Source organism: Ischnura elegans, chromosome 12 (genome assembly GCF_921293095.1).
Source record: "Ischnura elegans chromosome 12, ioIscEleg1.1, whole genome shotgun sequence".
Classification (NCBI taxonomy): Eukaryota; Metazoa; Arthropoda; class Insecta; order Odonata; family Coenagrionidae; genus Ischnura; species Ischnura elegans.
In genome coordinates this window covers 63,695,328-63,708,814 of record NC_060257.1, presented here as the reverse complement: position 1 = coordinate 63,708,814, position 13,487 = coordinate 63,695,328, and the positions used below count along the sequence as shown (strand labels likewise).

Sequence of the window (13,487 nt, the reverse complement as noted above, 5' to 3'; positions counted from 1 at the left end):
AAGCTGCTCCATGCGGAGGGTACCTCTCGCGAGTAAGCAGCCAGGGAGGGTTTGCGGGGGATCCGGATCCCCCCGAAATATAAAAACATAATTATATTCCTCCACAAAAGACCACCAAATACTGAATCATATTAAAATCATGAATTTAAAAAAGATTTCTTTGACAAATGAAGTTTTTTCGATTATGAAAAGTGTTAAAACTAGTTTAACCCATAACTTAGTACCTTGTTTTTTTTTTATTTCCCCCTGGTTTTGAACTCCCTCCAAACGAAATTCCTGGAAGCTTTCCACTGTAAGCAGCTCCACATTTATAAACTAATTAAACAAGCTTATATAAAACATTCATTGCAATTAAGAGCAATAACATTTTGCCATTCGTTTGAACAGCAGTAAATTATTTACAGTAGGAAAAGTAACGATCACATTCAGGGGTGATCTGAGGTGATTGGGGCAGTGGCGTAGCCAGGAATTTCGTTCAGGGGGGTCCAACACTAGGTTGTAAAATTTTTTTGAAAAAACAGGGTACTAAGTAATGGGTTTTAAACTAATTTTAACACTTTTAATAATCGAAAAAACTTTATTTGTCGAGGAAAAATTTTGCAAATTCATGATTTTTCAATATTTTGTTTTCTTTTATGGGGGAAAATAATTGTGTTTTTATATTTTGGGGGAGGTCTGGACCCCTTGGCCTCCCCCCCCCCCATGGCTACGCCACTGGATTGGGGGCCTTCGGCTGCACAGATGCAGCTAGGAATTAAGACTATAGGGGAACTATTTTATGCAACTAATAGTGGGGGCCTGATGGGTGTGGATTACCCACCGGGGTAAACGGGAGGTGCAGGGGCCATTCTCCAGATGAATTTTAAGATAAATGGTTCAAAGTGGTGAGTTTTACAGCTTTCTAAGAGATATTTTATTAATCCTTCCACTATTCAATAAGTAATATTAATCCAATCAAGTAAAATGGATTTAACTTAAAAATTTCTCTGAGCTCTGGGGGTGGGGGGGTGTTTATCCACCAAAAACCCCCCTCACTGCACCACTGCTTGGCTGAGGCTCTGTACCGTGGTATTCGGTGGTCTTCCTCCCAAAAATTTCAGGAAATTACATGCTGGAAATGGATTTAGACGCTGTTCTGGCCATTTACAAATAGATAAAAGTTAATGAAAAATTATTTGAAAAGTCAGAATTTCACAGCTTGTAAAACTTAATGATGTGTTATGGTTCTATTTATTATATATATAGTGAATTTGTTCCTTGAAACTCCACTGAAATATAAAAAAACCTCTAAAATAAACTTATTGAATAATCCTTTCAAAAAAGCATTAAGTTTTCTATATCCTTCTGACACCTCTATTAAATTAATTTTTTTATATGATCCTTTTACACTGAGAATTTTGCAGATAAAGCAACTCATGAAAACATTGAATATTTTTAATTGCAAAAAATACTTTGGTTCTAGTTATCAAAGACTTATTGTTACACCTTTCATATACCCTCCACAATAGACGTGAGTGATGTGGGGGCAAGCTGAACTGGCCAGACCACCCCTCATCAAAAACCAGTACAGTATACCTATCGGGAAGACTAAAAGTAGGAGCCACTAATGTCTTATTTAGCTTAGTTATAATATGCCAGCAATATTTTCCCTGTTAAAGCAAAAGAATTTTTAGGTATATTTATCTAATTTTACCTTAGCATCCTCCAGTGACGTCATGGCAAAATTAGCATTGCCGTAATGCACTTTCCTTAACTTTTTTTGCAAGAGAATTATTACTCTGCGCATATTTTATATTGCAAGTTATTATTACTACAAAAAATTTTTTAATGGTTACAAATGTATATATTAGAGATTTTGAGGCACCAAAATTGATTAAAGTGTTATTTGATTATCATGTCTTTTCTTAACTGATTTTGAGGAAGCTGAGGAGAAAAAAAAGTATGTTTTATTTTCAATCAGTTTTCGAGAGTAACCAAGTTGGTATTGTGCTTTACTCCTGATGGAAGAATCCCAGATCCAAGTCCCAGCTAAAGCCTATGGACACCCCCAAAGAAAAAAATCCTTGAAGTTCAAGGTGACATTGGAAAAGGAACTGGCCTTTCTGCCTTGATTGTTTGCCAATAGCTTAGGCTCAGGTGATCTCTACCCTCACTTTTTCAAACCAACTAATTGATTAAATCATCAAGTGAGAGTGAATCACAACTCTAAAATACTTCATTCCAGGGGATGATTCATCAAGAGGGTATGGATGCCTTATATGTAATACTTTAGGACAAATAATTAAAGCTTCAAGTTATCAAGCATTTCTTCGGCACTATATCTCTAAAACCAATAAAAAAATTCAGGGTTGGACCCAATAAATTGTTCGCAACCCTGTTCATTTATCAACTATAAGGTAGACTAGAATTTTTTCAGAAAAAACTATTTCTCACTCTCTAAAAATGATAGAAGGTACCAATTTTTTCCAAGGGTATTGTCCTCAGATAGATAGAAGTTTAAAGGATTTCTCCAGCGGTAAATATAATGTAAATCACACTTCGGGGATTTTTATTATTGTATTCAACCGATTAAGGTAGGTTTCCAAGGGAGGCTCACAGAAGCATTCTGTGAGCCTCCCTGTCCTTCAAACACTACTCTCTCCATCCATACCTTCTGTCTCCTCCTTATCTAATCTAAAAGCTGCCTCTCCTCACCCACCATGTCCAGCACTTCTTCGTTCCTCTTTCTCTCCATCCACTTCACCCTCTCCATTCTTCGCCACACCCACATCTCAAATGCCTCAAGTCTTCCCTCATCCTCCTTCCTAAGTGTCTACGTTTCCAAACTGTAGAGAGCTACACTCCAGATCAAAAGGGTAGTAACTATTAATATTTGAGCTAGTTGTATGAAATAAAAAGATTTTTGGGTCAGGAAAAAAATTCTTTGTGGACAAATGTGTTACCATTGACATATATCCACTCTTCCTTCATTCTCTGTAGATATCAAATATCTTCTAAGCTTGTAAGCCACAAATGCGGGAAGAATTGGATAGTTTTTTTTCTTCGGAGTTCACCAAGTATATATATACACCACTTTCATATCAGGATACAAGAAAGAACACAAAAAAGTAGCATAATACAAAATTTATTCGATGTTTGTTGGTTTCATATTGACGACAGTCAGCAAATGGAAATGACAAATTCATTTTCCACGCCCAAATGGTCAAAAATGATAAAAATGTAACGAATGCTGCCATACATATGGTAGAATGAAACCTTTGTAAATGCAATCAACACATATTTCTCACAATATCAAATTGCACGTGAAGGAAAATTTTCCCAGATCAGACAGCTTTTCAATAAGGAAAAATAAAGTTTGTAGCATAAGATAATTTCAATAAAGGTGATATGTTATTATGACCCAATACACACGTTCATGATATTTTTCATATATATGGCACCTTAGTCAAGTAGCTTATTTCAGAGACAGTGAACAAGCAGCTAATGTCAATTGAACTGTGGGAAAATCAATTTTGTAAAGTAATACTCGAATCACACAACTTCTATAATGCACGATTTAAAGCCAACCATGTTTAGAAGCACCTGATTTAATTACTAATGGCATCTACCAAAGGGAAAATCAAATTGAATCATATTTTACTTCCTATTTCACTTGTTCCTAGCTGATAACTGCAGCATGACAGGTCTCTAATTAGGAAAAGTTATGGAAAAGAATAAATATGGCCAGAGAATGGATTCAGATATCAAATTACTCATTTTACAAAAATAACACTCACCAAATATTTCATGGATGACACAAAGTCTGACTAGACTATGGCAATATGTTTTTATGGTAATCAATATTACATTAACTCTTAGTTAGGGGCAATAAAAACACATTTTCATGTGATCAATTAGCTCTATCTTCTAAAGTTTCATGTGCCATTACAACTAAGTAATGCTTCTATTGGAAATTGAGAATGACATTTCTTTAGGCAGACATCAATCATTCAAAATTAAGTGAGTACATAATTTTGCTGTCACTATCCGGATAAATCAGATGAAGTCTTTACCCTCCGCTATTCTGAATGACCATTGCTTGGCTAGCCATCAGACTCTCCAGGAAGTAAGTTGCCAGAGTTTTACAATATTGGCTTTGACAATCACAATAAAAAATACAATATGTATGTACAAGATCATATTAATGACCATATATCCTGAGAATAGACCAACTTCATTGTTAAAGAATATGGCTGTTAAGCTGTTGTGACCATAAATAAATTAAATAAATACCTTTTTAAAGGCAATTTAATTTGAGCTCTCCAAAAAAGTCAATTTATTTCTTAATAGGTACGTTTAAACTTGTCTTTTCTATGCTGAAATCATAAAATTTCAATTGAAAACCAATATGACCATTCCTTACGCAGTATGCCCTCTCCACTTTCAAAAATACAAGTATTCAATTCCATTAGCACCTCACTGCATGAACAACATTTGGTCTTTTTGGGTCAGCAGACAGATTCCCTGTCCCCAAATCAACAGCAGAAAAAATGAGTATAGATGAATACATCAGAGACCAGTGGTGGTGATGAGGTCATAAAGGATAAAAAGCTCCTCTTGTTTTGAGCATCAACAGTTAATTTGTGTGGAAAAATTACTTTACAACCTATGCACCTCCCACAAGTTGAAGGGAAGACAAACGGATCATACCTAATCCACGATTATACTTTTATCTTCCTCGTACATTGTGGTCGTTGATATTGTGCACAGGGACAAACAGTCTTGCATTTTTAAGTGCTGGAAAACTCAGCCTTCGAAATGGGCTGAATCCTCAATATATGTACACAGTTTTTCCGATAAGTTTCTTTTAGCATGGCCCATAGGGCAAAATAATACTCTTGAGTAAGGAAATTCAAGTTCGGGTTTCTGCTTGTCATGAGTTTTCATGGGTGAGTTTCACTGGAAGTGTTCTTCTCTCGGCTACAGGCTTTGGTGCTTCACTAACCTGGGGGTTCACTGACAATGTGGATCTGTAAAACAAACCAGGACAATGGCAATCATTAAAAATGTGTTATCATCAGTACCTGCAGAAACATAAGATTCACAATAAAAACATCCCATGGAATTATATTTATCAACTGAAATTCAGCCCTCATTTGAGTGAGATATTAACTGTAGGTTATAAACTCAAGACATATCACAATATTTAAAATAAATATACACTAATTTTAACAACTGAGAGGCATTTATATTGAACATTTGCAATAGAATATTTGCAATCATGAGTAATGGGTTGAAAATTTATGAGTTAGTTAGATCATCTCATGACTATAATAACAAATTTTGGTTTAAAGAATTAACTATAACTTATTTCCTAGTGAAATTCAGATTGCTTCATTGTCATAGATATGAGTGGTAACTTCTATAACCCTATTGAATGCACAGTGGGTGAGAACACAAGTAATGGCCAACTGGAGAACCTTCTATAGTAATATAAGTGATAGATGGATTGGAAACATAATATTGATCACCAGAAACTAAATGTCGCTCATTAAAAAAACCAAATAAAAAAGATAAAGCAATTAAGAAATTAAATGGCTGGGGTCATTCCTGGCCAATCAAGTATAGGTGGGCCATCGATGGAATTTTTTGATGATAAATAATCCTGATGCTGACAATAAAATTCCCTGAGATTTTCTGGTTTTCAGCAGTGCTGGGCATTCTGTTTAAGAGTTTATTTTTATCAGCCTTAATTTGGTGGAAATCTTAACATATCAATGAGGTTTCAAAGAATAATTTTCCCACGGCAGCTTAGTGACAACTTCGTATCCCAATTGACTAGAATACACAGACTGCCATTTTGATTTTATTTTTCGGTTCCCAAAACCTTTGCCTATAGTTTCACTATATCTCCAACATGTCCCATCCTCCACTACACATGTCACCCTTTTATGTAACCTACCCCCTCTCACCCTATCCCTGTAAGTATCACTTCCCCTACTAACCATTGGGTATTTAAGTGTAGTGCATTGCGATGAAGTTACCTTATGATGACACAAAATGTATTGAAACAAGTACAAAGTGTTATTTTGAGGTTTTAGTGGAAAATTGCTAGGCTGCTTCATTAGCCCTGTTTTAGTACACACTGACAATTAATAGCCACTTTTTCAGGGTTGTAATAAATCGAATACAAAATTAAAGTATGCTGGTCAAAGTAGAGTTACTGTACCTGTTATGTCGTAGATGGCTCTTCACTAAATGTCCAGCAGCCAGGGCAGACATCAAGGAAAGCTCACCAGCCAACACTGTTCCACAGACTATCCTAGCCAGTGTATTGGCATTTTCACCAGGTTTCTCAGCATTGGCACCTATTAATAGAGAAAAATGAACTTGGTATCAGCAATAACTTAAAATTTTTTTAATATCTAACAATAAAATCTGATATGTGTATATTCTCAATACCCAGGCATTAAGATGTAAATAATCACTCAACTATCAACAAACTTAATAAAGTTTAACGTTTGAGATTTGAATTTCAGCTCAACTGTAATTACTCACGAAGTTACTCAGTCCACAAAATATTCAGTGCATCTTCAATGATACCTTTATTTTGATCAAAGAGATTTCATCAAATGTTTAGCATCTAGTTTACTTTACCAGTTATTATAAGCTTAGTAAAACGTAAGAATCAAAATGAGTCTAAAATGTGTTGGTAAAGTTTGAAGTGATGACAGCTGAAAATTCCCTATTAATCAACACTTTGCTATCCAGATAGCCCGATTGCCATTAAGAATATGAAATAGCAACCAAGCAATTGAAATCTTGAGAATTGCACTTTCAAGTGCAATTTCCGCCATGATTAGCTAAATGTTCAGCTAGTCCAGCAATGCCATTTTGCCATTTTAATCATAATCAGCATTTGCCATTTTAATGTCCAGAATACCAACTGGTTCTCGATAATCTGAGAAACTGATATTTTTCCCAATATCTCGGAAAATAGCATTCAGAATGGCAGCCACGCAGTGGTTATACTCTATTTTTTAAACCTATACTATCCACAAGAGCTCAAGTAATTGTTATGGATGAAACTTACCTCTGACACCAAGCATTTCCAAGCACGCAGCTTGAGGTGGCAAAACAGTTCCGCCACCAATGGTTCCAATTTCTATTGAAGGCATAGTACATGAAACGTAGAGGTCTTTCCCATCCTCTCCCCAAGGTTCCATTAAAGTCATGCAATTACTGCTGCCAACATTCTGGGCTGGATCCTGGTGAGAAATTAAGTTTTCATAATTAGAACTTAGAAGCCAACATTTTCCACAATTGACAATAGTACGTCAACGTAAAACCCTGTTTAATTACCTGGCCGGTGGCGATGAAAATTGCAGTAACGATATTAGCAGCGTGAGCATTGAAACCGCCAATGCTACCGGCAATGGCAGATCCCATCATGTTTTTCGTTATGTTCACATCGACGAGTGCTTGAACTGAGGTTTTTAAGAGAGAGTGGACCACTTTAGCAGGAACAATTGCTTCACAAACGACTGACTTTCCTCGGCCTTCAATCCTGCAAATAAAATTTATAGAATGAATGAAATTTGGATATATAAGATAAATGACTTTCCCACCAGCTGCAACGCTAAAATTAGTTGTGCCAGAGCTATTATTAGAAGAAATATGGATCTTGCTGGACATGAGGTGCTATTTATTTAATAAATATCAGAGCATTCCACTCGCTTTTTTATTAAAAAGCCAAAAAATTGTGTAACATACACAGATATTAGTCTTATGCAGCCAATACCACCCGGAGTTAAAAAAAAAAACTAATTTTACTCTTAATCATATTAGGAAAACACCAGAAAATTTTTTATTAATTAAATTAATCTTCTCTGTTCTCAGGTTAAAAAAATAGGACTTGAGGTATTTCAAAATTTTATAGGGCAAATAAAGTACATGCTAAAAATTTATACAAAAATGAAGAAGTTCATATTGTTGGCTTTAACATTCAATCATTGGTTATAATTTATCATAACCTTCAATCTTAAGTGCACATCAATTTTTGTAAAGAGCAATAAACAGAATCAAAAATAAAGATTAAAGAATTCATCTCACCAGTTAACGGCAGCAGGCTTCTTGTCAGTACAGAAATTTCCACTAAGACTAAGGATCTCCATGTCATCAAACACTTCCTGCAAACGCTTCAAGGAGACTTCAGTGCCCTGTAAAATTAGTGGATTAAAAATAGTTTCTAAATTATGTTTAAAGAAAGATACCAAAAACTATACTAATCTGATTACAGCAGTTTAATTATCAATAAAAGATAATGAATGAACTGTACTACAAACTCTCATGAGCACTTAGCAGAAATAATGACTTGATGAGCAATACCTATATAAGCTAGGAATTGTTAAATCTTCAAGTCCACAGTTAAATCAAGGCTTTACTTTTAATTTGGTTCTCAATGCCTAAATACACACCAATACATGAAATTGCCTTCTCAGCTATAGAATGTATTGATAACAATGGAAATATGACCTCCACTGAAACACGCACTTACATTCTTGTGTATTAATGAGAAAAACTCCATTCATACGTTCAATGGTGTCAGGCTCAACTTTGTGGAAGTTGAAGTTCACAAATGAAAAAACGACTTCGTTTTCTTCCACTAATTTATTTTGACGGTACGACATGTTTCGACCTTGACATAACATACTATTTAGGTACTCGTAAATGACCGCTCAAGGTCGAAACATGTCGTACCGTCAAAATAAATTAGTGGAAGAAAACGAAGTCGTTTTTTCATTTGTAAACTCCATTCACATTATAAGAGAAGCTTCCAGCATTGTGGGGCAGATACCAAATACTCTATCATTTCAGCTATATTTCCAGAGAAAAAAAAAACAATAAATGCAGTAATTACCTTGGAAAGCATGTTCATTCCCATGGCATCTCCAGTTTTTGCAACAAATCTGATGAATAAATGTCGCCCTGCTATTCTGACGTGCAATTTTGTGAGCCGTGCAAATCTACTTGTTGAATCAAAGCTCTCCTTCATTATCTCGAAGTTGGCTGGCTCCTGCATCCATATCATAGCCTCACTGCGATTAAAATGTTATCACATTAGGTTTGCCATAAAAGGCATCAGTGAAAGATTGGATTTAGGATTTTTAATCTGTGTTCAAAGATTACTTTTGAGCTTTTATAAATTTAGTCACTTATACGAATAACTATGAAGCAAGTCTCCTATTGAAAATATAAAATTTATTTTGTAGTTTACCATTCATCATTTAGAAATTATAGCTTTTCTATTTCACATACTGGGATTAATAGGATTAAAGGCTTACTTTTACGCTTCACATTTATCGGTTTTGCAATGATAATTTTACGATTTAGAAATAGCTTTCTGTACTTCTTATCTTGGTATTTTTAGAATTAAATTAACGTTTAAATTTTACACCATAGATTTCAATGGTTTTCAATATTACTTTCGTACCCTTACAGACTATTAAAGGGTGCCATCAAACCTACAGCAGAAACATTTATCCTCTCACTCACAAAGAAATGTGAAAAGGATTCTACAACTACAAGAGCTCACTGTGTTTCTTAAAATATCTTTCATCACATCTAAGTTAAGCAAATGGAATATATTTACCAACCTTGCTCGGGGAACAGATGGAAACCTGACAACAGGTCCTCGAGTCATACCATCAGCAACAACACAACTGTCAACTCCATTCACAGATGCCATTAGAGCTCGGCAACCACGATTGGTGCTGGCAACAAGACAACCTTCTGTCGTTGCCATAGGAACATAAAAGTGTTGCCCATCTAGAGGCAAAGGACCGACAACTCCGACAGGAACAGGAACATAACCAATGACATTTTCACAGCAAGCTCCCATCACCTGGAATGACAGAATATTTATATAATGCAGTAAACAATTTTTGTTAAATTCATCACAAGGCAAGGACAAAAGAAGCACTATAGAGTGCAAAAAAATTCTCCATTTTTGCATTAATTATAAATTCCATCTCAAAAAACAGCTAAGAACAAATATATCATAGGAAAAGAACTTTTTTCATGCCAAAAAAAGCAAATTTTTACCATAAACCTCAAAGGAAAAGGGAGTTGATTATAACTGCGATTAACATTTACAAATATATTATATAAATTTAGATAAACACAGACAGAAATGAGTTACAATTCTTGCCTAATAATGTGATGGAGAGGAAGATAATGGAGAAAGTACAATGGACATAGAAGAAAATGGACAAATAGAAGCACTTGACATAAGTCACAAAGGCCATCATTATGGAGAAGCAAGGAGAGACCTTGAGACATACATGACCCGTGGCTTAAATTTTTTCTCACTGGAATAAGTGAATAATTCCAGTTGACTACCCACCAGTTTTATTAGTACTATGCTACAATAGCCTAGGTATTTTTTTCCGATTTTGAGGTAGTTAAGGGGAAAAAACAGAATGTTTTATTTTCAATCAATTTCAATTTTTTGAAAACTGCTTTTCATGACTTTTTTTCTAGAACTGGTTTAATCATATACTCATAGAAATTACTGCTTAAATTAAGATAAATGAACATAACTTCTATAAAAAGGGTAAAAAATTAGCAACCATCATAAAGAAATATAACATATATTTTTTTAGATCACGAGATGTGGGTCAATTGTAAATATTATTTATTTTTTCCAAACTTTGCCAACGTTTCGGACATTATATTTGTCCATCCTCAGGGCTATAAAAATGATAATTTATGATACAAAATTAGTTAAATACAGGCAATTTTACAGTTGTTATACATTAAAATACATGGAAATACATTGGATATGTATTTCCATGTATTTTAATGTATAACAACTGTAAAATTGCCTGTATTTAACTAATTTTGTATCATAAATTATCATTTTTATAGCCCTGAGGATGGACAAATATAATGTCCGAAACGTTGGCAAAGTTTGGAAAAAATAAATAATATTTACAATTGACCCACATCTCGTGATCTAAAAAAATATATATATATATATATAATAAGGGGTCGTGAAGCATAAATTTTGAATTATACAAGAAATATAACAGTGAAAGTTACCTTGTTGTAATCATAATTCTCAAAGGGAAGCCCATCCAAAGATTTTCCAAGATTTCCAGCAGCTCCCACAATCTTCCTTCGGATGCCAACACCTCTTTCTGGATCACCGACAGCCTTCTCGATCAGGTAAGTTGGTATATGCCCATTCATCACAAGCATTATCACCTCATCGTCAGTAAGTACTTCTGCTCCTTCCTAAAATTGCATCAAAATCTGGAGTTATATGCTAATTTCCCATATAAATTAACACTTATTAAGTTAACAATCATTTTTATTAATACCACATAAATATTTTAAAAAAATGTTAGTTTAACTAGTAGCAATAAATAATTGGTATCTATCATAGTAAATTAGGTAAAACAAAATTAGGTCAAGCTACTAACTGGCTGAAATGAAATTTATTAATGTATCCCCTAAAGCCAACTAAAATAGGAATTAATATCTCCTCCCAGACGTTGGTTGCCTGGCCAACCAAAAAAACCAATTCAGGAGATATTAATTCCTACATTCATTGACTTCAGGAAATAAACTTCTAAATTTTTATGTCATGAAAAAGTGATACAAATAATTTTAAGATTTCATCACACATCTCAGATTTTGAGATCTAAAACACTCTACCAGAGATCTAATTATTTGGGACAGAAAATAAAATAAAATATTGATAAATCATGAATTTACAAAAGATTTCTTTGAAAATTGAATTTTTTTATTATGAAAAGCACTAAAATTAGTTTAAAACACTCTGCTTAGTGCCCTGTTTTTAAAGATTTTCATCCTTGGTTTTGGACCCCCCCAAAAAAGCTCTGACTACCCCACTGCCGTTGACCTCTGATTTTCGGTTAAGGTAAAGCAATTTATGGATTTATTCACAGGACAATCATTGAAATATGAAGATCAATATCAAGTTTAACTACAAAAGTTATCCACATATGTTTCAGAATGTAGGAATATACACTGATGAGTTGTTCAGGCAAATTATTCATTGAAAGATTTGAGGATCTTAAAACTGCGTGAATAAATTTTACATATTTGACCTCCATGATACTTTTCCTAAAATAAATCTCGGATTTTGAGGTGTTACAGTTCTCTTCAAAAGATTTTACTTTCATTGATGCCTTCACAAGGAATTCCTTCACTCCAAGGATGCCTTCACTCAATATATTTTATCACAAGATGATCATTTATAAAAATTATTGAAAATTCAGAATTGGGAAAGATAAAACGATGAAATTTTCTGTCAAAGCGTTCATTGAAAGCTTGGGGGATCTTTAAATGAAGAGAATAATGTTAAAATCAATGAACTAGATTAATTAATTAATTTTAATTTGATTAATTGAATTAATTTAATTCATTGATTGCATTCATAGTTGTGTTTGTACAAACCTCAGATTTTGAGATCTTAAAGCACTCTTCCAGAGATCTCATTTTCTTTGGTGCCTTCACGAGAGACTTCTCCTTCACTGCTTCTTGACTTTCCGTAGAGGAACCACCGCCCACTTTCTTCAGCATGATCCCACCCTCGTCATCCTCATCCTGAGACGAAGAGCATGTCTCCTCGGGAATTTGCGTTCCCTTCTCCTCCTTCAAGGGGCTCACTTCGACCCACTCCCCACCGACTCGCGATTCAAACCCAAGGTGGGCCAGTGACAGTTGACTAGACGACATAGAAGCACGATCAGCCAAAGGACCAAGGCGGCGACGAAGGAAAGCATCCATGTGAGCTTGGTCTGGAGAAAAAGAAAGAAAAAATATTAAAAACCTTGGTACATGACAGAGAAAATGAAAAATAATTGACTGTTAATCCTTAGACTGCGGGAACATTTTATATGTTTTGCACACTGACTGCGGGAAAAATGTTTTTAAACGTTTGACCATTACTCAACTACCTGCAGCAGTTTTCAAAATCTTTATTGCTTCCCGAATATCTTACACTCGGGCACTTTCCCTCATAGTAAGGATAGCAAAGCTCCATGCAGTTAATATGCCTACAATTCTGCCCAAATCTAGGCCTATCCCTTGATAAGAAAGAGGAAGGGTTGCCCCAGATTATAAGGGTTCATTCCCAGCAAGACACTCGGCCAGGGTAGAGGGGCAAAATATTTATTACTTCTATCCCACACCATCTCGGAGCTAAAATCACGAACTCCCAAAACCTAAGAGTTAATTTTATTTTTACAACCCAGTTTCAACATCCAATTAGTACCTACAGTTAAATTCAGTGGTGGATACAGATGGGTGACACAGGGGGTGCGCCCCCCCTTGACTGTATTGCCAAATATTGCAGAACCACAATTATAACTTTTTTATATCATAAGATAGTATTGTCTTGTATAAGCGTGTAATAAATTTAGCTAAAAAATTTTCTTAAACTCTGCATGTGACTTGATTATTTTTTATTGGGATAA

The 13,487-nt window shown here is 34.7% G+C and overlaps 1 protein-coding gene across 2 annotated transcripts in view; it reads right to left on the bottom strand.

The window, feature by feature from the left end:
• Nucleotides 1-3,108: 3,108 nt before the first annotated feature.
• The window catches only part of LOC124168837 (3-hydroxy-3-methylglutaryl-coenzyme A reductase), a 210,303-nt gene continuing 199,924 nt past the window's right edge, over nucleotides 3,109-13,487 (bottom strand). For both annotated transcript variants that reach the window (XM_046547173.1, XM_046547172.1), the window contains exons 10-18: nucleotides 12,466-12,809; nucleotides 11,083-11,277; nucleotides 9,636-9,883; nucleotides 8,900-9,077; nucleotides 8,092-8,198; nucleotides 7,342-7,546; nucleotides 7,073-7,247; nucleotides 6,209-6,347; nucleotides 3,109-5,009 (exon numbers count right to left, since the gene is read on the bottom strand). In XM_046547173.1, coding sequence (XP_046403129.1) covers nucleotides 4,913-5,009; nucleotides 6,209-6,347; nucleotides 7,073-7,247; nucleotides 7,342-7,546; nucleotides 8,092-8,198; nucleotides 8,900-9,077; nucleotides 9,636-9,883; nucleotides 11,083-11,277; nucleotides 12,466-12,809 — 1,688 coding nt within the window. In that variant the 3' untranslated portion in view covers nucleotides 3,109-4,912. The remainder of the gene's footprint in view (nucleotides 5,010-6,208; nucleotides 6,348-7,072; nucleotides 7,248-7,341; nucleotides 7,547-8,091; nucleotides 8,199-8,899; nucleotides 9,078-9,635; nucleotides 9,884-11,082; nucleotides 11,278-12,465; nucleotides 12,810-13,487) is intronic.